The sequence below is a fragment of the Neltuma alba genome, unplaced genomic scaffold (genome assembly GCF_004799145.2).
Source record: "Neltuma alba isolate B1F8T4 unplaced genomic scaffold, ASM479914v2 tig00010929_pilon, whole genome shotgun sequence".
NCBI lineage: Eukaryota > Viridiplantae > Streptophyta > Magnoliopsida > Fabales > Fabaceae > Neltuma > Neltuma alba.
In genome coordinates, this window is record NW_021635704.1 from 269,748 (window position 1) to 296,556 (window position 26,809).

A 26,809-nucleotide genomic window follows, 5' to 3' on the forward strand; every position below is an offset into this window, starting at 1 on the left:
CCGGAGGTAGTATGAAGTATACCTGAAAAGAAATAAAATAATGTGCACATATATTTAAGAGACGCATGTTTAATTAAGTTTGTAGGTTTTTGAATTCGAAAACTAATTACATCCACTTAACGGCTGTGCAAATAAGCTAAATTTCTTCTTCATTAAAAATAATTAAATAAAAAGTACTCATATCTAAATTGCTATATATAATTATATATTATTTATGAAATATAATAATAATCAAATATAAATTCCAGTGACATAAAATTTAGGGGGGAAATTAAATTAGATAAAATACATTCTAATTACTCATTTAATGGATATAAATAGTGTCTACTATCTCCAACATATTTTTCTCATAATTTAATTTCAAAATATTGCAAGAGAATAAGTTGCTTAAAAGAGTAAAAACTTCTACAAACAAAATATCTAATAATTCTTTATCAATTAATTGCAATCTACCAACTTCATTAGGCTTTGTCACAGCTGTCTCACGTATATGGTTGGATGATACTTAAATTTGACTAGGGCTGAGCATTCAGTTTTTCAGTTCGGTTATCAGTGATAACCGAATTAACTAAATAATCAAATAGAGTAAATTTTAAATATCAAACCAAAACTGATTAATCAAACTAACTGAAATCCAATTAACCGAAATATTTCTGTTCAGTTGACCGATTAACCGAAATATATAAATGTGAAAAGTGATTTTAAATTAAAAATAATAATAAAACACAATTATAACTATTAATTAATAAATATTTCATCATTCAATGTGATTTATTATAATAATATTTATTAAATATAAATATATAATATATTTATTTTGCTTTTTCGGCTATAACTAAAATTTTTTTTACTAATTAAACCGAACACCGAAACTGAATTATTAAAAAAATAAAAACCAAATATACAACTAAAAATTGAAATAACGATTCTGTTTGGTTTTTGGTTATAGTTTGATTTTGTTCACCCATAAATTTGATCACATAATCATATTAAAATTCAAAAAATCGGAACATATCACTAATTAATATGACAACAAGGGGCCAATGAAGCCCCGGTGTATATATAATATATTACATGGGACAGATCGATGTGGGCCCTTGAGGACCGATCACAATTTGAGAAGAGAGGAAAAGGTAAAATGCATTGAAGCATCCTCTCATATTCATAGTGGAGATACGACATCAGTCGCGAGGAGCATGCTGAACTCGCAAACATATATTTTAACATTACAAACTCTTATTTTATTATACTCCATATTTTCTTTCTTATATTAATATATATTACTTCCAAAAGCTTTTCTTTTTCGTATCAGCAAAACAGAAAATAATTAATTTGACCTTTTAAATAATTTATATTTAGGTACACGCAAATGAGCTGGCTAGCGAGCTTGCTTTGACTCCTGGTTTGGCCATGCTGCCATATGTCAGTTTTGGAACTGATAAGCATCATATTTAGGGCTATAAATTGCAAAGCACACCCAAATCTGCCTCACTGCATCCATCGGCCTTTAAATCAGATTTTCCAGAATTTGCAAAGCAGATCGAAACAACTGATAATCATGGAGCATTTCTACCTTTCCCTTCTCCTTCTCTTCGTTTCTTTCGTCACTCTCTCTCTCTTCTTCCTCTTTTACAGGCACTGGTCCATGTTCGCCGGCGCCAACCTCCCTCCGGGCGCGATTGGTTATCCGGTGATCGGAGAGAGTCTTGAGTTTCTGTCGACCGGATGGAAGGGCCATCCCGAGAAGTTCATATTCGATCGCATGCACAGGTTCTCGTCGCATATCTTCAAGACCTCCATTCTCGGCGAGCCGGCGGCGGTGCTCTGCGGGCCTTCATGCAACAAATTCTTGTTCTCCAACGAGAACAAGCTCGTTACCGCGTGGTGGCCAGACTCCGTCAACAAGGTGTTTCCGACGTCGCTTCAGACGAACTCCAAGGAAGAAGCGAAGAAGATGAGGAAGCTGCTTCCTCAGTTCTTGAAGCCGGAGGCTCTGCAACGTTATATCGGAATCATGGACGGCCTCGCTCAGAGACACTTCGCTTCAGGATGGGAAAACAAGAAGGATGTCGCCGTCTTCCCCTTGGCCAAAAGGTACAGCCCAAACTAATTCATGAAGAAACCTCATTAATTTTTCCTATGTTTAATGCATTGAACAACGACAAAATCGTAATTAACTATGTTTTGTTTGCGCATGGGATCGGATAATGACCATCGAGCAGATACACCTTCGCGTTGGCTTGTCGGATATTCCTGAGTGTTGAAGATCCAAACCACGTGGCGAGGTTCGCCGACCCATTTCATCTGTTAGCTTCAGGGATAATATCAATGCCCATAGACTTACCAGGGACGCCATTTAACAAAGCCATAAAAGCTTCGAGGTTCATAAGGAAGGAGCTTTTGGAGATTATAAAGCAGAGAAAGGTGGATTTAGCAGATGGGAAGGTTTCTGCAGCACAAGATATATTGTCTCACATGTTGACGACGAGCGATGAGAATGGGCAGTTCATGAGTGAACTGGATATTGCTGATAAGATTCTTGGTCTTTTGATCGGAGGCCATGATACTGCCAGTGCTGCCTGCACTTTCATCGTTAAATTTCTTGCTGAGTTGCCTCATATCTATGAGCGCGTTTACCAAGGTGAGTCTTTACCTTCAGAATCTCACTTGCACAATTATGGTAACATTTATTTCTAGCTACTTTATCATGAGAAGTTACATATTTGGAAAATTTCTTTTCATCAGTCTTTGACTCCTAAAAAGAAAGAAAATTACATGGACCTTATTAGAAATCAGATGGACTGATAAAAAGTAAAAAACCTGCAGATCATGAGCAAGTTTACTAGGCCAAGTCTTTACCCACAATCTCTCTTGCGTACACAACTTTTTCTAACATTTATTTCTAGCCACTTTAATTTATGATCATAAATTTTGCACTCTTAAATCACGTAACTCGTTTATTACATGAATGATGATTTCCATCACTATGATCTTTTTTCTTTTTGGCATCATTTATTCGGGCTAAAAAAATTCATTCTTTCATTTAATGAGATCATGAATTGAATTTTACATAGAATTGATATAGCAGAAGTTTGAGGAAAATTGATGCCCCAAAAATAAAAAGTATAGTTGGTAAAAGATTGCTATTATATATAATCTCAATTATGTCATGTAATTGTTGAGGGGAAAAAACCAATTGATCCTACCTAAAACTCTATAAGTGATTTTATCCCAACCACGAAATAATCCTTTTGGAAATGGTTACCCCTTACTTACGAAATTCGACACAGCCACTTGCGTTAATTTACTTGAGATATATCATTGACAAGTTGCTCGCCGTTTTCATTCTCACACGAAATCTTGGAAGTCAAACTCTTGAAGATTTATGCACTACCTTTCGTTTTTAATATAAGAGCTAATTAATTAATTTGAGTAAATCAATAAAGCTTGTTAAGTTAGTTACTTGTGATAAATAAGTATTTTTTTCTTAAATACTCTTACTAATCACGTGTATTAGCTTTGACATTTGATAAAATATTTAAACATGTGCAACTACTATAAAGATAAACTTGAAAAAGATAAAGTGAATTGAGGTCTTATATTTAGAATCAAATTAAAAATTAAACTAATTCTTATATTAAAGACTGAAGGTAGTACTTCATATCTTTCAAATAATTAATACATTCATATTAAACGCCACCGACTATACATGACAACCTAGGTCTTTCGCCTTCATCTGTTTTTTCGTTTATGTACTTATTATAGGGCGGTGTATTTAATTAGTATCGTGTCATCTCCAGGAATTTCACTGCATAGTAATTAGACACCTGGCCAAGGAAAAAAAATTGATATCATAATTAATGTTAATTAATACATTTATTAAACATTATGAATACATTAAAAAAAATCAACGACCGAATGCATCTTAATTTTCACATTATCCCTGAATGACTTCTGGGAACACGTCATATCTTTTATCTGTCTTCGAGTTATATTGTTCATAGGAGAACGTGACACTATTTTACCTTGCAAATTTTACTTTTGTTTCTGATCTTGCAGGCGATATCTTATTGATTTCGTCAATAAAAGCCTAAACGAGAATCTTTCACTTTATTGTGCAAAAGTACGATGATACACACACACACACGATAGGGAATCTCCTCCTTTACTACTGCGGCCAAAAAGGAGAAATAAAAAGTTAAAGACTTTTTTAATTTCCTCATCACTCTCTTTAATTTCCTTCGGTTTAATTAATGCAGAGCAAATGGAAATTGCAAAATCAAAAGCCCCAGGGGAATTACTGAATTGGGATGACATCCAAAAGATGAAATACTCATGGAACGTAGCTTGTGAAGTCATGAGACTCGCCCCTCCACTCCAAGGAGCTTTCAGGGAAGCCATCAATGACTTCATCTTCAATGGTTTCACAATCCCAAAGGGCTGGAAGGTATGTACTCATCTATATATCTATATATATATATATAATCTGACTAGGCCCTCGCATAATTATAATCTTAATTATTAGCTTAAGTAAAAAACTAATAATGTGGTTAATTCTCTGTCTCGTTGATGAAAATATATAGCTGTATTGGAGTGCAAATTCAACTCACAAGAACGCAGAATACTTCCCAGAACCAGACAAGTTCGATCCGACAAGATTCGAAGGAAATGGTCCGGCACCGTACACCTTCGTACCGTTCGGAGGGGGTCCGAGGATGTGTCCCGGAAAGGAGTACGCTCGTCTGGAAATTCTGGTGTTCATGCACAACTTAGTGAAGAGGTTCAAATGGCAAAAACTGCTTCCTGATGAGAAGATTATTGTTGATCCTATGCCTATTCCCGCCCAAGGCCTTCCTGTTCGTCTCATTTCCCACCAACCTTGAAACCAAGATTATCACTTCTATGTGGCCATCACATCAATTACTAGCTCTTCCCTTCTTTGTTCCTTTCTTTTTTTCTTTTTTCCCTTCGAATTTAATAATGCTGTGATTTGTTTGTTGGTGCTCATGAGATGCAACGGGACTGGAATATTCCCAATCATTTCATAATGAAACTGCAGAATAGAGTAATCTCCTTCCTTCTATCTCTCTCGTGGCTGTTATGTTTTAAACATGTACACAATTGATATATGTGTACTGTTAATGGTTAATAAATTAAAAAAAATGTATATGTGCGTACGGGGACTGTTAAATCTAAAATTTAGTACTATCTTTTAAGTATAAGATATAGTTGACTAATTTAAAAAAAATTAAGAAAAATAAAATTACCTTAAAGTATTTATATTTATCTTTTGTTTCTAACTAATTTGTTTAACTTATAAACTAAATCTAATGATAAGTATAAGTATTTCAGAGAAAAATTTTAAAATTTATAATGAATTAATCATATGATTAATAAATTATGAAAAATATAAATAATCTTTTAAGCTTCTTAATGGATGAAGTTTACTTGAAAACAAATAAAGTAATGAGCACATATTTAGGAGATGTATGCTTAATTAGGTTTGTAGGGTTTTGAATTTGAAAACTTACATTCTGTTAACGGGTGTGCAAATAAGCTAAATTTCTTCTCCATAAAAAAATTAAATAAAAAGTACTCATTTCCAAATTGCTATATATTATTTAGGCAATATAATAATAATTAGTGACATAAAATTTAAGGGGAAAATTAAATTAGATAAAATACATTCTAATTACTCATTTATTGGATATAGATAGTGTTTACTATCTCCAACATATTTTTCTCATACTTCAATTTCAAAATATTGCAAGAGAATAAGTTGCTTAAAAGAGTAAAAACTTCTACAAACAAAATATCTAATAATTCTTTATCAATTAAATGGAATCTACCAACTTCATTAGGCCTTGTCGCGGCTGTCTCATGTATATGGGTTGGATGATACTTAAATTTGGCCACATAATCATATTAAAAGTCAAAAATTCGGAACATGTCACTAATTAACATGGCAATACCGAAGCCTTGAAGCGTGTGTGTGTGTCACTATAAATACATATTATATGGGACAGATCGATGTGGGCCCGTGAGGACCGATCACAACTGAGAAGAGAAGAAAAGGTAAAATGCATTGAAGCATGCTATCATATAATCATATACATAGTGGAGATGTGACATCAGTCGCGAGGAGCATGCCGAACTCGCAAATGAGCTAGCTAGCGAGCTTGCTCTGACTCCTGGTTTTGCCATGCCGCCACATGTCAGTTTTGGAACTGACAAGCATCACATTTAGGGCTATAACTTGCAAAGCACACCCAAACTTGCCTCACTGCATCCATCGGCCTTTAAATCAGATTTTCCAGAATTTGCAAAGCCGATCGAAACAACTGATAATCATGGAGCATTTCTACCTTTCCCTTCTCATTCTCTTCGTTTCCTTCGTCACACTCTCTCTCTTCTTCCTCTTTTACAGGCACTGGTCCATGTTCGCCGGCCCCAACCTCCCACCGGGCACGATTGGTTATCCGTTGATCGGAGAGAGCCTTGAGTTTCTGTCCACCGGATGGAAGGGCCACCCCGAGAAGTTCATCTTCGATCGCATGCACAAGTTCTCGTCCCGTATCTTCAAGACCTCCATTTTCGGCGAGCCGGCGGCGGTGCTCTGCGAGACGGCAAGCAACAAGTTCTTGTTCTCCAACGAGAACAAGCTCGTTGCCGCGTGGTGGCCGGACTCCGTAAACAACTTGTTCCCGACGTCGCTTCGGACGAACTCCAAGGAAGAAGCGAAGAAGATGAGGAAGCTGCTTCCTCAGTTCTTGAAGCCGGAGGCTCTGCAACGTTATATCTGAATCATGGACGGCCTCGCTCAGAGACACTTCGCTTCAGGCTGGGAAAACAAGAAGGAAGTCAGCAAGAAATTAAAGGGAAAAGAGTGATTGAGGAATATGCTCTGAAGCACTGAATAGTAGTGCTCCGGTCTCATATATTTATATAACAGAATACATGATTCTAGAGAATATACAGCTGTGAATAGTGATAACAGAACCTATACAAATGTGACACGTATATAGAAAACGGTTACAGGGAATCATCACAATATAATACAGACAAAATATACTGACTGGGCAATATGAATTTGGGCCTGGGCTAGTCTCTAACATCCCCCCTCAAACGAGAGGGGGCAATAGCCATCCCGAGTTTGTGCCTGAAAAATTGAAACTGAGACTGAGATAGAGGTTTAGTGAAACAGTCTGCAATTTGATGTGTTGAAGGTATATATCTGACATCAATGGCTCCAGATAGAACTAAGTCCCTGATGAAATGCACATCGATTTCTATGTGTTTAGAACGAGCATGTTGAACTGGATTAGCGGATAGAGCCTTGGCACTTAGATTATCACACCACATAACAGATGGTTGCTTGAGAAATATACCAAGTTCAGTTAGTAGTGAAGCTAACCACCGAATTTCCGCTGCACCATCAGCTAAAGCCCTATATTCAGACTCAGTACTGGACCTGGACACAACACGTTGTTTTCTAGAAGACCAAGAAATAAGATCATTGCCCAGGAAAATACACATTCCAGCCATTGATTTTCGATCAATAACATCAGTAGCCCAGTCAGCGTCAGTATAGCCATATAACCGGAGTGTATGAAAAGGCTTCAGACACAAACCAAGACTATATGTACCCTTTAAGTATCTGAAAATTCTTTTAACAGCTTGATAATGTCCTGTTCTAGGTTGTGCAAGAAATTGACTAAGCTTATTGACCGCATAAGCTATATCAGGACGGGTATTAACAAGATACTGAAGAGAGCCAATGGCTTGTCTATATCTAGTTGGATCAGTCATAAGTTCCCCTTCATCCGATAGAGCATGTTTTCCAGTAACCATAGGAGTAGATACAGGGGCACAGTCATACATTCCAAATTTTTTCAACAAATCAAGAGTATATTTGGCCTGACTCAGAAACATTCCATGTTTGTCACGATAAATTTCTAGCCCCAGAAAATAGTACACGGGTCCTAGATCTTTAAGTGAGAAAAGGCGATGAAGTTTTTGAACAAAATTTCTGATAAAAACAGAATCATTCCCAGTGACTAGTATATCATCAACATAAATCAACACAAAGATAGTCAATTTTTGAGTTCGAAGGAAGAAGAGAGAAACATCACTCTTGGCATTTTGAAAACCCCATTGCAACAGAGTCAGCCTCAACCGATCGAACCAAGCTCGTGGAGCCTGTTTTAAACCATAAATTGCTTTAACCAGTTTACAGACATGATTAGGGTACCTGGGATCGCGAAAACCTTCAGGTTGCTGCATATAGACATCTTCTTTTAGAAAACCGTTGAGAAAGGCATTATCCACATCAAGTTGCCTTACTTCCCAATTGAAGGAAACAGCAAGAGCCAGAACCACACGAATGGTAATCGGCTTTACTACTGGGCTGAAGGTCTCGCTATAATCAACACCGGGGGTCTGCTGAAATCCCTTCGCGACCAGACGCGCCTTGTGTTTTAAAACCGAACCATCAACCTTGAACTTGGTTTTAAAAACCCACCGACAGTCGACTAGTTTCTGGTTCTCAAAAGGAACGAGAAACCAGGTCTTGTTTCGAAGCAAAGCTCCATATTCATCCGTCATTGCCTGCCGCCAGTGTTCCATCGTCAGAGCTTCTCGAGCTGAGCTAGGTTCAGTGCATTTGTCTACTGAAACAGGGTCTTCATTTTCTAATAACCCAACATAGGGGTATTTGGGCTTTACAATGCCATCTTTAGCCCGAGTAGTCATTGGGTGCACACTAACAGGCCCAATCGGTGGCGAAAACTGTGCTGCCGGACTTGGGCTAGACGAAGAGAGTGGAGCAGCAGACGCAGGTGGAGAGGATGACCCTGATGACCCAGTAGATTCAACAGAGTCGAATCTGATTGGAGACGCCATTTCACATGGACTCTCAATATGTGACTGCTCGGAGGATCTAGAGTCAGACACATGGCCTGACATGGGCAGAACAGAGGCTGAATCCGATCGAGTATTCTCCTCTATGGGGGGTGCGCAAATTATTAAAGGCATGGAACTAGAAGAGTCACCAGAATTTGACCGCTTATTTAAGAATCCTGAAACAAAAGGGAAAAGATATGGATCAAAAACAACATGCCTTGAAATAAAAATTTTCCCGGTTGGACTTAAACATTTATAACCCTTCTGTTGTGACGCAAGACCGAGATAGACACACTTCTGGCTATGAAATTCAAATTTGTGAGCATTGTATGGCTTCAAACAGGGATAACAAGCACACCCAAAAGGCTTTAGTTGACTATAAACAGGCTCTGTCCTAAATAGCTGAAACAGAGGAGTCTCATTGTCAAGAACCGGAGTAGGAAGTCGGTTAATCAGAAAAGTAGCCGTCTGAAACGCATCAACCCAGTACATTAGAGGCATATGAGCTTGGGCTAGAAGTGTCAATCCAGTTTCTACAACATGTCGATGTTTCCTCTCAGCTCTCCCATTTTGTTCGGATGTATAGGGACATGTGAGTCTCATATCAATACCAGCTTCTTGAGCTATAGGAACAAATGGTTTAAATTCTGTACCATTGTCACACTGTATTGCCTTAATTTTCTCATTAAATTGATTTTCAACCAATGCTTTAAAGTGTTTAAAAGCGGTAACTGCTTCACTTTTATTCTTCAACGGATATAGCCAAGTGTATCTACTAAAATCATCCACAAAAAGGATATAAAAACGATGACCTCCTGTTGCTTGAACAGGGGAAGGACCCCAGAGATCAGAATGAATCAGTTCTAGTGGAGCCGAAGCTTGAGACAGAGATTTAGGAAATGGTAAAAACTTTGATTTTCCTGATTGACAAGCCTCACATACAGAGTTTTCATTGACAGGAAAACGCAGATTACATTTATTCATTATATATTTCAAGGTTTTGATACTCGGATGACCCCACGCATGATGCCATTTGATAAACTCTAAATCTGATCCTATTGACTTGAACTCAGTGCTAAGTATTTGGGGCCCCAATCGATCTTTACTGCCCATTGGATACAGGCCTTCGCTGGGTGTCCCTGTTATCAACAGCTTGCCTGTCACCGCCTCCTTCACATTGCAACCATGATTAGTAAAGTTCACATCCACAGGGTTATCCTTAATTAATCGATTAACACTCATTAAATTCTTAGTAGCAGAGGGTACAAGCAGAACATCTTTAAGAAGTAATTTAGACTGACTGCAAGGAAAAGTAGTGGAACCAATGCCCACAATGCGCCCTCGATCACCAGTACAAGAAATGATATGGGACTTACCAACCGGAGTGACATGAGCTAGAGTCTCAGGATGGGGCGTCACATGGTAATTAGCACCGCTATCCATATACCAGGATGGATCTGTGACTGTCTGGGGATTCGCATAAAACACCTGTGGATTATAGCCAGAAAAATGATCAGGACGAGAACCAAAATCATTATGAGGTTTATAGTAGCATGTAGCCAAAGTATGGCCTGGGCGTTGACACCAATGACAGTATGGACGACCACCATTACGACGTCCTCGGCCGCGACTTCCTCGAGGATTGCGAGAACCACGCCATCCTCCACGGCCATTTCCAGAATCAGACCGTCTACCAGAGTCTGGGTGAAAAGCAACAGTGTTCACAGCATTAACAGAAGGCTGAAGGCTAAGATTGGAGAACTGGGTAAGTTGCTCGAGCCTTTGATCAAAGGCAAGTAAGGACGACTGAGCTGAAATCCAAGTCAAGTCAGGTTGATCAACAAGCTTTACTACATATTCCGCAGCCATCCGACTAGCATGCGATCAATTGAGTACCAATCTTCAAATTCGGGATTAGTTTTCGTGGCACCTGCAACATCAGGAACCAGACGTGGAGGCGCACTGGCTGTTCCATCGATATGAGAAGCAAGTCTATTGCCTTCGATCAGAGGAAGGACGATTGATTCCCAGACCAGGTAGTTTGTACGGTCCAACTTGACCGCCGCTGTCTGGCTGGAGGAGCTGAAGAGCGTATATGTCTTGACGGTAGATGAGACAGAGGAAGCTGAGTCGGATTTGGCAGATTCTGCCATGGTTGCTCTGATACCAAGCAAGAAATTAAAGGGAAAAGAGTGATTGAGGAATATGCTCTGAAGCACTGAATAGTAGTGCTCCGGTCTCATATATTTATATAACAGAATACATGATTCTAGAGAATATACAGCTGTGAATAGTGATAACAGAACCTATACAAATGTGACACGTATATAGAAAACGGTTACAGGGAATCATCACAATATAATACAGACAAAATATACTGACTGGGCAATATGAATTTGGGCCTGGGCTAGTCTCTAACAAAGTCACCGTCTTCCCATTGGCCAAAAGGTACACCTCAAACCAATTAATGAAGAAACCTCATTAATTTTTCCTATGCTTAATGCAGGGAACAAAAACAAAATCGTAATTAACCATATCTGTTTTGTTTGTGCATGGGATCGGATAATGACCATCGAGCAGATACACTTTCGCGTTGGCTTGTCGGATATTCTTGAGCGTTGAAGATCCAAAGCACGTGGCGAGGTTCGCCGACCCATTTCATCTGTTGGCTTCAGGGATAATATCAATGCCCATAGACTTGCCTGGGACGCCATTTAACAAGGCCATAAAAGCTTCGAGGTTCATAAGGAAGGAGCTTTTGGAGATTATAAAGCTGAGAAAGGCGGATTTAGCAGAAGGGAAGGCTTCTGCAGCACAAGATATATTGTCTCACATGTTGACGACGAGCGATGAGAATGGGCAGTTCATGAGTGAATCGGATATTGCTGATGAGATTCTTGGTCTCTTGATCGGAGGCCATGATACTGCCAGTGCTGCCTGCACTTTCATCGTTAAATTTCTTGCTGAGTTGCCTCATATCGATGAGCAAGCTTACCAAGGTGAGTCATTACCTTCATAATCTCACTTGCACTATTTTCCTAACATTTATTTCTAGCTACTTTATCATGAGAAGTTAAATATTTTGGAAATTTCTTTTTATCAGTCTTTGACTCGTAGAAAGAAAGAAAATTGCATGAACCTTACTAGAAATCAGATAAACTGATAAAAAGCAGAAGACCTGCAGATTATGAGCAAGTTTGCTAGGCTGAGTCTTTACCCACAATCTCCCTTGCGTACGCAACTTTTTCTAACATTTATTTCTAGCCACTTTAATTAATTTATGGTCACAAATTTTGCACTCTTGAATCACAAAACTAATTTATTACATGAATGATGATTTTCATCGCTATGATCTTGTTTCTATTTGGCATCATTTATTCGGGCTAAAAAAATTCATTTTTCATTTAATCAGACATTAATGGAATTTTTCATAGAATTGATATAGTAGAAGTTTGAGGAAAATTGATGCCCAAAAAAAAAAGTATAGTAGGTAAAAAATTTCTATTTTAATCTCAATTATGCCGCGTAATATTTAGGGGAAAAAACAATTGATCCTACCTAAAACTCTATAAGTGATTTTATCCCAACCACGAAATAAACCTTTTTGAAATGGTTACCCCTTACTTATAAAATTCGACACAGCCACTTACGTTAATTTACTTAAGGGATATATCATTGACAAGTTGCTCGCCGTTTTCATTCTCACACGACATCTTGGAAGTCAAACTCTTGCAGATTTATACACCATTTCCGATCTTTAATATAAGAGTTAGTTAACTAATTTGAGTTGATAAAAAAGTTTGCTAAGTTAGTTATTTATAATAAATAAGTATTATCTTTCTTAAAATACTTTAACTAATCACATGTATTAGCTTTAGCATTTGATAAAATATTTAACATGCTCAAATAGCCAACTACTATAAGAACTATTTTTAAAAAAAGTGAATAAATATGAGAAACAAAGTAGATTGAGATTTTATATTTATAACTAAATTGAAAGTCAAACTAGTTATTATACTAAGGATCGAAGGTGCAGTGCTTCATATGTTCCAAATAATTAATACATCCATATTAAAGCCCACCGACTATGACAACCTTGGTCTTGTCTTTCACCTTCATATGTTTTTTCATTTATTTACTTATAGAGCGGTGGATTCATATGGCCCCGCTATTCAATTGGTACCGTGTCATCTTCAGGAATTTCACTGGACTGGCCGGGGGGGGGGGGGGGGGAAAAGATACCATAATTAATATTAATTAATACATTTATTAAAATATTAATTAATACATTTATTAAACTTTATGAATACATAAGAAAATCAACCAACGAATGCATCTTAATTTTCACATTATCCCCGACTGACTTCTGGGGAACACGTCATATCTTTTACCTGTCTTCGAGTCTCTTAATATTTATATTGTTCATATGAGAACGTGACACTATTTTAGCTTGCAAATTTTATTTTTGTTTCTGGTCTTGCTGGACATATCTTACTGATTTCGTCAATAAAAGCCCAAGCGAGAATCTTTCACTTTATTGTGCGAGTACGATGACACACACACACAAACACACAATCTCCTCCTTGAAATAAAAAGTTAAAGACTTATTTAATTTCCTCATCACCCTCTTTAATTTCCTTCGGTTTTATTAATACAGAGCAAATGGAAATTGCGAAATCAAAAGCCCCGGGGGAATTACTGAATTTGGATGACATCCAAAAGATGAAATACTCATGGTACGTAGCTTGTGAAGTCATGAGACTCGCCCCTCCACTCCAAGGAGCTTTCAGGGAAGCCATCAATAACTTCATCTTCAATGGTTTCACAATCCCAAAGGGCTAGAAGGCATGTACTCACATATATATATATATATGTATATATATATATAATGTCACTACGCCTTCACATAAACATAATCTTAATTATTAGCTTAAGTAACTAACTAATGTGGTTAATTCTCTGTCTCGTTGATGAAAATATATAGCTGTACTGGAGTGCAAATTCAATTCACAAGAACGCAGAATACTTCCCAGAACCAGACAAGTTCGATCCGACGAGATTCGAAGGAAATGGTCCGGCACCATAAACATTCGTACCGTTCAGAGGGGGTCCGAGGATGTGTCCTGGAAAAGAGTACGCTCGTCTGGAAATTCTGGTGTTCATGCACAACTTAGTGAAGAGGTTCAACTGGCAGAAACTGCTTCCTCATGAGAAGATTATTGTTGATCCTATGCCTATTCCTGCCAAGGGCCTTCCCGTTCGTCTCATTCCACCCCAACCTTGAAACCAAGATTATCACTTCTATAATAAAGATCGATGGGCATGGCCACAAGCTCAATCCAGCTAGATGATTGGTGTTGGAAGGGAGAGGAATAGAAAGACAAAGAGAGGGAGAGGAAGAGGAAGAGAAGGACGGGGAGAGAGAGAGAGAGAGGAAGAAGAAGAGAAGAAGAGAAAGAGATGGGGTGATGGGAGAAAGAGAAGAAAGGTATTTCTGTCGTTTTAGCTTGATTTCATAGCAATTTGAGACCAGGCCCATCTTGATAATTTGGCTTATTCAGATGATCTTCTTGGTAATTCATGGGTTTTTATTTGCTATTTTTCCTACTACTTCTGGTCCTTAGTGTAAGATTCTATTTGATTTTTATTTTGATCCTAAATATAAGAACCAAATTGCTTTGTCTCTTATATTTATTCAATTTTTTTTTCAAGATAATCCTTCTAATAATTATAGTTCTAGTTAATACACTTGATTAGTAAGGATATTTTAGGAAAGATAACAACTATTTAGGACAAATAACTAACTCAACTTACATCCTTAATCTCTTCAAATTAGTCAACTGGCTTTTATAATTAGGATTAGGTAGTACTCATCCGGTCCTTAATATAGGATCCAATTCTTGAGTTGGTTTTGGTCCTAAATATAAGACCCATTTCTCATATTTATCAATTTTCTCTAAATTACCCCTATGGATACTCTCTCAACCATAATCAAGTAGAAGAGGGAGAGGGATATTAAAAAAGATGATTATGGTGTTTTAGGAAAAATGTGTCACTTTTCTTATAATTAACTAACTTACCTAACTTTCTTAATCTAATCAAATTAGTTAAATGGGTCTTATATTAAGGACCGAAGGAGTACTATTTAGTCTTATTATTTTATTAAAAAAATAGGAAAACCTATTTTATTCACACGGTTTTTTATTTTATTTCGGGCACCAAATCAAATGACTGTAACGTATTGGCCCATTTTCGTTTTTATATACCCATTTCATTTTGTTCCTCCGTATTGGCCCAAAAAAAATGAACCTAGAACACAAGTAACTTTGCATAGCCCACTTTTCACGGTCAACTTTCTGTAGCCCAATAGGGGAGTAGCATTAAAAAAGAAAAAGGTTTAATTTGGTTCTTTTTCTTTGAAGACTAAATTTGGTTCAGTAACAGTTGTTGCCCAAACAGAACTAAATCAACGAAGGCAGGACTCGAGAGGAGAAAGAGCATTCAATGAACACTCCCGTGTGGATGAATTCAAAGACACAGTCTTCATTAAACCACAGACAACAAGCCTTCTTCCACCATATCAAATATATGAATCCCATGGCACTGTTGTACTACCTCCGATCCTAATTATAAGAAGTCGTTTGTAGACTATAAATGAAGTCTTATAATTAGGACCGGAGGTAATATATGAACTAATTTGACTTTCAGTTTAATTATAAATATAAGATCTCAATCAACTTTGTCTCATTTATTTATTGATTTTTCCTCAAGATAGTCTCTAATTACATATGTTAAAGCTAATATATTTGACTAGCAAAGGTATTTTAGGAAAAACAACATATATTTATTACAAATAAATAACTTAACAAATTTTTTTAATTTATTCAAATTAATCAACTAGCCTTTATATTAAAAACCGGAGGTAGTGTTCTATTAACAACTAGATTTTTTAAACAAATTATTAATTAAAAAGTCTCGCTCAATAATTTTATTAAATATTCTCTTTGATTTTTCTCCACAGCTTTTCAAAGCACTCCATATTGCTTGATCTATCATGTTTGTTGAGGGAAACTAAAACGGTTTTAATAGCACAAATTAAGGTTCCAAACATTGATTGATTCTTTACGAACAGAGTATATAGACACCCAATAGTTTGTAATTTGGTAGGTACATAAAAATCAGGAACAACATGAATGTAGATGGGAAATTAAAATACAAGCTTAATGTGTTGTCTAAGCCTTAATTGTTGGATTGTTCTCGTTTTGGTTTTTAAGCTCTCTCTCCAATCTGGTATTTCCATACTTGCATTTGTCATCAAGCCAATCGACAATGCCTTCGTACATGATGTTCAAGTTCTCCGGCGGCTCTCCGATGAGGAGGCCATGCCACATTCCGGGATACGACTTTAGTGCTTGAAGCCACCTTATGCAGCTGAATGCTTACTGATTTATCTGTCACTTTGTCATGTTCACCGTGTAGAACCAAGAACGGTGGTGACACCTGCATATCCAAACAAACCCTTTTATTTTGTATTATATACATATATGTGGCGTATCCAGGCTTATTTCTAAGAAACAGATGTTAGTAAACAAATCTACCCCTGAAGTATTCATCGACGTACATCTAACACCATAAAATTTCCTTTGATGCAAGATTACACACAAACATATACAAATGAAACAAAAATGTCATGCCCGTTAAGTGCAACTAACGCCTATTAGTTTATGATCACACTAAAGTAACGGATATTATTATACAGAATGTTCATGTATAGAGAAATATTTTATGGGTCGATTTACATGTTAACTCTGATAACAGATAAATGTATATACCTCCTGTAATGTTCGCTCCAGTTGTACCCTAACTCTGTAAAGTTCGTATCCAGTTTTCAATCTGGGCCGTCCTTTATAGCACAGTGGGTTATTTTTAATCTGCAATAATTTCATCATAGAAACTTGTCATCATCAATAAGTACTTTAATGACTCATATTATATATTTATGCATTTTCAGTCAGCTTTTGGAATGTGGCAGTGGCGCATTATAGTTATATAGATAGATAAATACCTGTTCTCTAACTAGGGGTTGCTTGAAGGCAATGTCGACTATATCCTTGGTTGGTATCAATTTCCACTTGGGAATGATCCTGCTTAGTGCTGTCAATATGTTGATCACTAGCGGGCTCGGTTTCATTTCATCCACTATCTCCACCATCATTCATCCACTCAACTTATTATACAATCAATGATAAAATTACCTCCAATCCTAAATATTATTCCCGGTTCTTAACATAAGAGCTCGTTGACTAATTTGAATAGATTAAAAAAATTAGTTAAGTTAATTATTTGTAATAAATAAATGTTATTTATACAAGATTTAATCAAGAGCTTCATTTTGGTCATAAATATAATATTCAAATCTATTTGGTTTTCCAAATTTGTAATTTTTTACTCAAAATTAAATTAGATAAAATAAATTCTAATTACTCATTTATTGGAGATAAACAGTGTTCACTATCTCCAACATATTTTTCTCATAATTTAATTTCAAAATACTGCAAGAGAAGAAGTTGCTTAAAAGAGTAAAAACTTCTATAAACAAAATATCCAATAATTCTTTATCAATTGGAATCTACCTACTTCATTAGGCATTGTCGCGGCTGTCTCATGTATATGGGTTGGATGATACTTAAATTTGACCACATAATCATATTAAAAATAAAATATTCAGAACATGTCACTAATTAATACCCCTTCGATCCTAAATATAAGACCCTTATACTATTTAGGAGTAGAGGAGTACGATAATACTAGGGTGTTAAAGTGTGTGTCTATATATATATATATATATGGGACAGATCGATGTGTGCCCTAGAGGACCGATCACACTTGAGAAGAGAGGAAAAGGTAAATGCACTGAAGCATGCTATCATATTCATAGTGGAGATCGAGGAGCATGCTGAACTCGCAAACATTTACTATAACATTACCAACTCTTATTTTATTATACTCCTTGTTTTCTTTCTTATATTAATATATATTACTTCCAAAAGCTTTTCCTTTTCTTATCAGCAAAACAGAAAATAATTAATTTGACCTTTTAAATAATTTATATTTAGGTACGCGCAAATGAGCTAGCTAGCGAGCTTGCTTTGACTCCTGGTTTTGCCATGCCGCCACATGTCAGTTTTGGAACTGATGAGCATCACATTTAGGGCTATAAATTGCAAAGCACACCCAAACTTGCCTCACTGCATCCATCGGCCTTTAAATCAGATTTTCCAGAATTCGCAAAGCAGATCGAAACAACTGATAATCATGGAGCATTTCTACCTTTCCCTTCTCATTCTCTTCGTTTCCTTCGTCACACTCCCTCTCTTCTTCCTCTTTTACAGGCACTGGTCCATGTTCGCCGGCCCCAACCTCCCACCGGGCACGATTGGTTATCCGTTGATCGGAGAGAGCCTTGAGTTTCTGTCCACCGGATGGAAGGGCCACCCCGAGAAGTTCATCTTCGATCGCATGCACAAGTTCTCGTCCCGTATCTTCAAGACCTCCATTTTCGGCGAGCCGGCGGCGGTGCTCTGCGAGACGGCAAGCAACAAGTTCTTGTTCTCCAACGAGAACAAGCTCGTTGCCGGGTGGTGGCCGGACTCCGTGAACAAGTTGTTCCCGACGTCGCTTCAGACGAACTCCCAGGAAGAAGCGAAGAAGATGAGGAAGCTGCTTCCTCAGTTCTTGAAGCCAGAGGCTCTGCAACGTTATATCGGAATCATGGACGGCCTCGCTCAGAGACACTTCGCTTCAGGCTGGGAAAACAAGAAGGAGGTCATCGTCTTCCCCCTGGCCAAAAGGTACACCTCAAACCAATTAATGATGAAACCTCATTAATTTTTCCCATGCTTAATGCATGGAACAAAAACAAAATCGTAATTAACTGTGTTTTGTTTGTGCATGGGATCGGATAATGACGACCTATTTCAACTGTTAGCTTCAGGGATCATATCAATGCCCATAGACTTGCCTGGGACGCCATTTAACAAGGCCATAAAAGCTTCGAGGTTCATAAGGAAGGAGCTTTTGGAGATTATAAAGCAGAGAAAGGTGGATTTAGCAGATGGGAAGGCTTCTGCAACACAAGATATATTGTCTCACATGTTGACGACGAGCGATGAGAATGGGCAGTTCATGAGTGAACTGGATATTGCTGATGAGATTCTTGGTCTCTTGATCGGAGGCCATGATACTGCCAGTGCTGCCTGCACTTAAATCGTTAAATTTCTTGCTGAGTTGCCTCATATCTATGAGCGCGTTTACCAAGGTGAGTCTTTACCTTCAGAATCTCACTTGCACAATTATGCTAACGTTTATTTCTAGCTACTTTATCATGAGTAGTTACACACTACATCCCGTGCTAATTATAAAAGCTAATTGAGTAATTTGATGAGATCAAGAAAAGAAGTTAAGATAGTTATTTGTAATAAATATATATTGTCTTTCTTAAAATATCTTTACTAATTAAGTGTATTGGCTATAACTACTATTATTAGGAGGACTATCTTGGAAAAAAATGTATAAATATGAGAGACAAAGTAGATTGGGATCTTATATTTAGAACCAAAATAAAAGTCAAACAAGGTCTTATATTAAGGACCGAAGGTAGTATTTGGAAAATTTCTTTTTATCAGTCTTTGACTCATAAAACGAAAGAAAATTGCATGAACCTTATTAGAAATCAGATGGACTGATAAAAAGTAAAAGACCTGCAGATTATGAGCAAGTTTACTAGGCTGAGTCTTTACCCACAATCTCTCTTACGTACACAACTTTTTCTAACGTTTATTTCTAGCCACTTTAATTTATGATCATAAATTTTGCACTCTTAAATCACGTAACTCGTTTCTCACATGAATGATGATTTCCATCACTATGATCTTTTTCCTTTTTGGCATCATTTATTCGGGCTCAAAAAATTCATTCCTTCATTTAATGAGATATGAATTGAATTTTACATAGAATTGAAGTAGAAGTTTGAGGAAAATTGATGCCCAAAAAAAAAAGTATAGTGGGTAAAAGATTGCTATTATAATCTCAATTATGTCATGTAATTGTTTAGCGGGGAAAAAACAATTGATCCTACCTAAAACTCTATGAGTGATTTTATCCCAACCACGAAATAATCCTTTTGGAAATGGTTACCCCTTAATTACAAAATTCGACACAGCCAGTTACGTTAATTTACTAAAGATATATCATTGACAAGTTGCTCGCCGTTTTCATTCTCACACGAATTTGAGTAAATTAAGAAAGTTTGTTAAGTTTGTTATTTGTAATAAATAGGTACTATCTTTTTTAACATATCTTTACTAATTACGTGTATTAGTTTTAACATTTGATAAAATATTTAACATGTGCAACTATTATAAATACTTCCTTGAAAAAAAAAAATAAATATGAGAAATAAAGTGAATTGAAGTCTTATATTTAAAATTAAATTAAAAATTAAACTAGATCTTATATTAAAGACCGAAGTGGTAATTCATATCTTTCAAATAATTAATACATTCATATTAAACGCCACCGACTATATATGACAACCTAGGTCTTGTCTTTCGCCTTCATCTGTTTTTTCGTTTATTTGCTTATTATAGAGCGGTGTATTTAATTAGCATCGTGTCATCTCCAGGAATTTCACTGTATAGTAATTAGACAGCTGGCCAAGAAAAAAAATGATATCATAATTAATGTTAATTAATACATTTATTAAACATTATGAATACATAATCAACCAACGAATGCATCTTAATTTCACATTATCCCTGAACTCCTGGGGAACACGATACTAATTAAATACACCGCTCTATAATAAGTAAATAAACGAAAAAACAGATGAAGGCGAAAGACAAGACCTAGGTTGTCATATATAGTCGGTGGCGTTTAATATGAATGTATTAATTATTTGAAAGATATGAATTACCACTTCGGTCTTTAATATCTTTTATCTGTCTTCGAGTTATATTGTTTATATGAGAACGTGACACTATTTTACCTTGCAAATGTTACTTCTGTTTCTGCTCTTGCTGGCGATATCTCATTGATTTCGTCAATAAAAGCCTAAACGAGAATCTTTCACTTTGTTGTGCAAGTACGTTGATGCGCGCACACACGATAGGGAATCTCCTCCTTTACTACTGCGCCCAAAAAGGAGAAATAAAAAGTTAAAGACTTTTTTAATTTCCTCATCACTTCTTTAATTTCCTTTGGTACAGAGCAAATGGAAATTGCAAAATCAAAAGCCCCAGGAGAATTACTGAATTGGGATGACATCCAAAAGATGAAATACTCATAGAACGTAGCTTGTGAAGTCATGAGACTCGCCCCTCCACTCCAAGGAGCTTTCAGGGAAGCCATCAATGACTTCATCTTCAATGGTTTCACAATTCCAAAGGGCTGGAAGGTATTAAAATCTCACTACGCCTTCACATAACTATAATCTTAATTAATTAGCTTAAGTAAATAACTAATAATGTGGTTAATTCTCTGCCTCGTTGATGAAAATATATAGCTGTATTGGAGTGCAAATTCAACTCACAAGAACGCAGAATACTTCCCAGAACCAGACAAGTTCGATCCGACAAGATTCGAAGGAAATGGTCCGGCACCGTACACATTCGTACCGTTCGGAGGGGGTCCGAGGATGTGTCCTGGAAAAGAGTACGCTCGTCTGGAAATTTCTGGTGTTCATGCACAACTTAGTGAAGAGGTTCAAGTGGCAAAAACTGCTTCCTGATGAGAAGATTATTGTTGATCCTATGCCTATTCCCGCCAACGGCCTTCCTGTTCGTCTCATTCCGCACCAACCTTGAAACCAACATTATCACTTCTATATGGCCATCAGATAAATTACTAGCTCTTAATTTCCCTTCTTTGCTCTTTTCTTTTTTCCCTTTGAATTTAATAATGCTGTGATCTGTTTGTTCGTGCTCATGAGATGCAACGGGACTGGAATATTCCCAATCATTTCATAATGAAACTGCAGAATAGAGTAGTCTCCTTCCTTCTTGATCTCGCTCGTGGCTGTTATGTTTTAAACATGTACACAATTGATATATGTGTGCTATTGATGGTTAATAAAAAATGTATTTGGGCACGGGGACTGTTAAATCCAAAATTTAGTACTATCTTCTAAGTATAAGGTGCAATTGACTAATTTAAAGAAATCAAGAAAACTAAAATTATCTTACAGTATTTATATTTATCTTTTTTTTTCTAACTAATTTATTTAACTTACAAACTAAATCTAATTATACATATAAGTAGTTCAGAAAAATTTTAAAATTTGTAATGAATTAATCATATGATTAATAAATTATGAAAAATATAAATAATGTTTTAAGCTCCTTAATGCATGAAGTTTACCTGAAAACTAATAAAGTAATGAGCACATATTTAGGAGATGTATGTTTAATTAGGTTTGTAGGGTTTTGAATTTGAAGACTTACATTCTGTTAACGGGTGTACAAATAAGCTAAATTTCTTCTTCATAAAAAAATTAAATAAAAAGTACTCATTTCTAAATTGCTCTATATTATTTAGGCAATATAATAATAATAATTAGTGACAAAATTTATGGGGGGAAATTAAATTAGATAAAATACATTCTAACTACCCATTTATTGGATATAAATAGTGTTTACTATCTCCAACATATTTTTCGCATACTTCAATTTCAAAATATTGCAAGAGAATAAGTCGCTTAAAAGAGTAAAAACGTCTATCAATTAATTGCAATCTACCAACTTCATTAAGCCTTGTCACGGCTGTCTCATGTATGTGGGTTGGATGATACTTAAATTTGGCCACATAATCACCTTAAAAGTCAAAAATTCGTAACATGTCACTAATTAATATGGCAACACCGTGGCGTTGAACGTGTTTCTATATATAAATGTATATTATATGGACAGACCGATGTGGGCCCTTGAGGACTGATCACATTTGAGAAGAGAAGAAAAGTAAAATGCATGGAAGCATCCTATCGTAAAATCATATTCATAGCGGACGTGACATCAGTCGCGAGGAGCATGCCGAACTCGCACATTAAATGAGCTAGCTAGCGAGTTTGCTTTCATTCCTGGTTTTGCCATGCCGACACATGTCAGTTTTGGAACCAATAAGCATTACATTTAGGGCTATAAATTGCAAAGCACACCCAAATCTGCCTCACTGCATCCATCGGCCCTTAAATCAGATTTTCCAGAATTTGCTAAGCAGATCGAAACAACTGATAATCATGGAGCATCTCTACCTTTCCCTTCTCCTTCTCTTCGTTTCCTTCGTCACTCTCTCTTTCTTCTTCCTCTTTTACAGGCACTGGTCCAATTTCGCCGGCGCCAACCTCCCTCCGGGCACGATTGGTTATCCGTTGATCGGAGAGAGCCTTGAGTTTCTGTCCACCGGATGGAAGGGCCATCCCGAGAAGTTCATATTCGATCGCATGCACAAGTTCTCGTCCCGTATCTTCAAGACCTCCATTTTCGGCGAGCCGGCGGCGGTGCTCTGCGGGCCTTCATGCAACAAGTTCTTGTTCTCCAACGAGAACAAGCTCGTTGCCGCGTGGTGGCCGGACTCCGTGAACAAGGTGTTCCCGACGTCGCTTCAGACGAACTCCCAGGAAGAAGCGAAGAAGATGAGGAAGCTGCTTCCTCAGTTCTTGAAGCCGGAGGCTCTGCAACGTTATATCGGAATCATGGACGGCCTCGCTCAGAGACACTTCGCTTCAGGCTGGGAAAACAAGAAGGAGGTCACCGTCTTCCCCTTGGCCAAAAGGTACACCTCAAACCAATTAATGAAGAAACCTCATAAAATTTTCCTATGCTTAATGCATGGAACAAAAACAAAATCGTAATTAACTGTGTTTTGTTTGTGCATGGGATCGGATAATGACCATCGAGCAGATACACGTTCGCGTTGGCTTGTCGGATATTCTTGAGTGTTGAAGATCCAAACCACGTGGCGAGGCTCGCCGGCACATTTCATCTGTTAGCTTCAGGGATCATATCAATGCCCATAGACTTGCCAGGGACGCCATTTAACAAGGCCATAAAAGCTTCGAGGTTCATAAGAAAGGAGCTTTTGGAGATTATAAAGCAGAGAAAGGCGGATTTAGCAGATGGGAAGGCTTCTGCAGCACAAGATATATTGTCTCACATGTTGACGACGAGCGATGAGAATGGGCAGTTCATGAGTGAATCGGATATTGCTGATAAGATTCTTGGTCTTTTGATCGGAGGCCACGATACTGCCAGTGCTGCCTGCACTTTCATCGTTAAATTTCTTGCTGAGTTGCCTCATATCAATGAGCACGTTTACCAGGGTGAGTCTTTGTGCCTTCAGAATCTCACTTGCACAATTATGCTAACATTTGTTTCTAGCTACTTTATCATGAGAAGTTACATATTTGGAAAATTTCCTTTTATCAGTCTGACTCCTAAAAAGAAAGAAAATTGCATGAACCTTGTTAGAAATCAGATGGACTGATAAAAAGTAAAAGACCTGCAGATCATGAGCAAGTTTACTAGGCTGAGTCTTTACCCACAATCTCTCTTACGTACACAGCTTTTTCTAACATTTATTTCTAGCCACTTTAATTTATGATCATAAATTTTGCACTCTTAAATCACGTAACTCGTTTATTACATGAATGATGATTTCCATCACTATCATCTTTTTTCTTTTTGGCATCATTTATTCGGGCTAAAAAAATTCATTCTTTCATTTAATGAGATATGAATTGAATTTTACATAGAATTGATATAGTAGAAGTTTGAGGAAAATTGATGCCCAAAAAAAAAAGTAGAGTAGGTAAAAGATTTCTATTTTAATCTCAATTATGCCACGTAATATTTAGGGGAAAAAACAATTGATCCTACCTAAAACTCTATAGATGATTTTATCCCTTAATTACAAAATTCGACACAGCCATTTGCGTTAATTTACTTTAGGGATATATCATTGACAAGTTGCTCGCCGTTTTCATTCTCACACGACATCTTGGAAGTCAAACTCTTGTGGATTTATATACTACATCCGGTTATTCATATAAGAACTAATTAACTAATTTGATTAGATTAAGAAAGCTTGTTAAGTTAGTTATTTGTAATAAATAGGTAATATCTTTCTAAAATATCCTTACTAATCACATGTATTAGTTTTAACATTTGATGAAATATTTAGCATGTGCAACTATTGCAAGAACTACTTTGAAAAAAATGAATAAATATTAAAGATAAAGTGGATTGAGATTTTATATTTAGAACCAAATTAAGAGTCAAACTAGAACTACATTTAAAAAAATAAATAAATATTAAAGATAAAGTGGATTGAGATTTTATATTTAAGACCAAATTAAGAGTCAAACTAGTTCTTATATTAAAGACCGAAGGTAGTACTTCGAATGTTCCAAATAGTTAATATATCCGTATTAAAGTCCACTGACTATGACAACCTAGGCCTTGTCTTTCACCTTCATCTGTTTTTTCATTTTATGTACTCCTCTGGTCCTAAATATAATACCCTTATATACACTAGTATAAAGGTCTTATATTTAGAACCGGAGGAATACTTATAGAGCGGTGGGTTCGTATGGCCCCGCTATTTGATTAGTATGGTGTCATTCCCAGGAATTTCACTGGATAGTAATTAGAAAACTGGCCAAGAAAAAAAAATCATAATTAATATTGATTAATACATTAATTAAACTTCATGAATGCATAAGAAAATCAACCAACGAATGCATATTAATTTTCACATTATCCCTGAACTCCTGGGGAACACGTCATATCTTTTATCTGTCTTCGAGTTATATTGTTTGTATGAGAACGTGACACTATTTTATCTTGCAAATTTTACTTCTGTTTCTGATCTTGCTGGCGATATCTCATTGATTTCGTCAATAAAAGCCTAAACGAGAATCTTTCACTTTGTTGTGCAAGTACGATGATACGCGCACACACGATAGGGAATCTCCTCCTTTACTACTGCGGCCAAAAAGGAGAAATAAAAAGTTAAAGACTTTTTTAATTTCCTCATCACTCTCTTTAATTCCCTTTGGTACAGAGCAAATGGAAATTGCAAAATCAAAAGCCCCAGGAGAATTACTGAATTGGGATGACATCCAAAGGATGAAATACTCATGGAACGTAGCTTGTGAAGTCATGAGACTCGCCCCTCCACTCCAAGGAGCTTTCAGGGAAGCCATCAATGACTTCATCTTCAATGGTTTCACAATTCCAAAGGGCTGGAAGGTATTAAAATCTCACTACGCCTTCACATAACTATAATCTTAATTATTAGCTTAAGTAAATTACTAATAATGTGGTTAATTCTCTGCCTCGTTGATAAAAATATATAGCTGTATTGGAGTGCAAATTCAACTCACAAGAACGCAGAATACTTCCCAGAACCAGACAAGTTCGATCCCGCAAGATTCGAAGGAAATGGTCCGGCACCGTACACATTCGTACCGTTCGGAGGGGGTCCGAGGATGTGTCCTGGAAAAGAGTACGCTCGTCTGGAAATTCTGGTGTTCATGCACAACTTAGTGAAGAGGTTCAAGTGGCAAAAACTGCTTCCTGATGAGAAGATTATTGTTGATCCTATGCCTATTCCTGCCAACGGCCTTCCTGTTCGTCTCATTCCCCACCAACCTTGAAACCAACATTATCACTTCTATATGGCCATCTCATCAATTACTAGCCCTTAATTTCCCTTCTTTGCTCTTTTCGTTCCCCCCTTTCCCTTTGAATTTAATAATGCTGTGATCTGTTTGTTCGTGCTCATGAGATGCAACGGGACTGGAATATTCCCAATCATTTCATAATGAAACTGCAGAATAGAGTAGTCTCCTTCC

At 36.8% G+C, this 26,809-nt stretch overlaps 2 protein-coding genes, 1 long non-coding RNA gene and 1 pseudogene across 5 annotated transcripts; 3 read left to right on the plus strand and 1 right to left on the minus strand.

The window, feature by feature from the left end:
• Positions 1-1,476: 1,476 nt before the first annotated feature.
• Positions 1,477-26,809, plus strand: LOC114760041 (beta-amyrin 28-monooxygenase-like). 3 transcript variants are annotated; one of them, XM_028949288.1, is made up of 5 exons: positions 1,477-2,094; positions 2,223-2,641; positions 4,260-4,447; positions 4,584-4,929; positions 26,658-26,809. In XM_028949288.1, the coding sequence occupies exons 1-4, from the start codon at positions 1,559-1,561 to the stop codon at positions 4,881-4,883; spliced, it is 1,443 nt and encodes a 480-aa protein (XP_028805121.1). In that variant the 5' UTR covers positions 1,477-1,558; the 3' UTR covers positions 4,884-4,929; positions 26,658-26,809. The 3 variants fall into 3 exon arrangements, with proteins under 3 accessions (XP_028805121.1, XP_028805120.1, XP_028805119.1); XM_028949287.1 differs by lacking the exon at positions 26,658-26,809 and adding an exon at positions 21,801-21,960 and having other exon boundaries at positions 4,584-4,919; XM_028949286.1 differs by lacking the exon at positions 26,658-26,809 and having other exon boundaries at positions 4,584-5,177.
• LOC114760043 (beta-amyrin 28-monooxygenase-like) lies at positions 6,351-21,949 on the plus strand (annotated as a pseudogene).
• LOC114760044 (uncharacterized) lies at positions 11,557-13,736 on the minus strand. Its single transcript, XR_003742012.1, has 3 exons — positions 13,642-13,736; positions 12,994-12,996; positions 11,557-11,570 (listed from the first exon to the last, which is right to left on the minus strand). It is a non-coding gene; the product is annotated as an uncharacterized LOC114760044 (long non-coding RNA).
• LOC114760042 (beta-amyrin 28-monooxygenase-like) lies at positions 23,125-26,802 on the plus strand. Its single transcript, XM_028949289.1, has 4 exons — positions 23,125-23,727; positions 23,856-24,274; positions 26,017-26,204; positions 26,312-26,802. Exons 1-4 carry the CDS (start codon positions 23,192-23,194, stop codon positions 26,609-26,611), a joined length of 1,443 nt encoding a protein of 480 aa, XP_028805122.1. The 5' UTR covers positions 23,125-23,191; the 3' UTR covers positions 26,612-26,802.

What these genes read in the sequence shown, in the direction of transcription:
- LOC114760041 (XM_028949288.1), top strand. Translation starts at nt 1,559, where the DNA reads ATGGAGCATTTCTACCTTTCCCTTCTCCTTCTCTTCGTTTCTTTCGTC. An exon ending in GTCTTCCCCTTGGCCAAAAG is followed by an intron (nt 2,095 to 2,222) that starts GTACAGCCCAAA and finishes ACCATCGAGCAG; the next exon opens with ATACACCTTCGCGTTGGCTT. An exon ending in CAATCCCAAAGGGCTGGAAG is followed by an intron (nt 4,448 to 4,583) that starts GTATGTACTCAT and finishes GAAAATATATAG; the next exon opens with CTGTATTGGAGTGCAAATTC.
- LOC114760042 (XM_028949289.1), top strand. Translation starts at nt 23,192, where the DNA reads ATGGAGCATCTCTACCTTTCCCTTCTCCTTCTCTTCGTTTCCTTCGTC. An exon ending in CAATGAGCACGTTTACCAGG is followed by an intron (nt 24,275 to 26,016) that starts GTGAGTCTTTGT and finishes CCTTTGGTACAG; the next exon opens with AGCAAATGGAAATTGCAAAA. An exon ending in CAATTCCAAAGGGCTGGAAG is followed by an intron (nt 26,205 to 26,311) that starts GTATTAAAATCT and finishes AAAAATATATAG; the next exon opens with CTGTATTGGAGTGCAAATTC.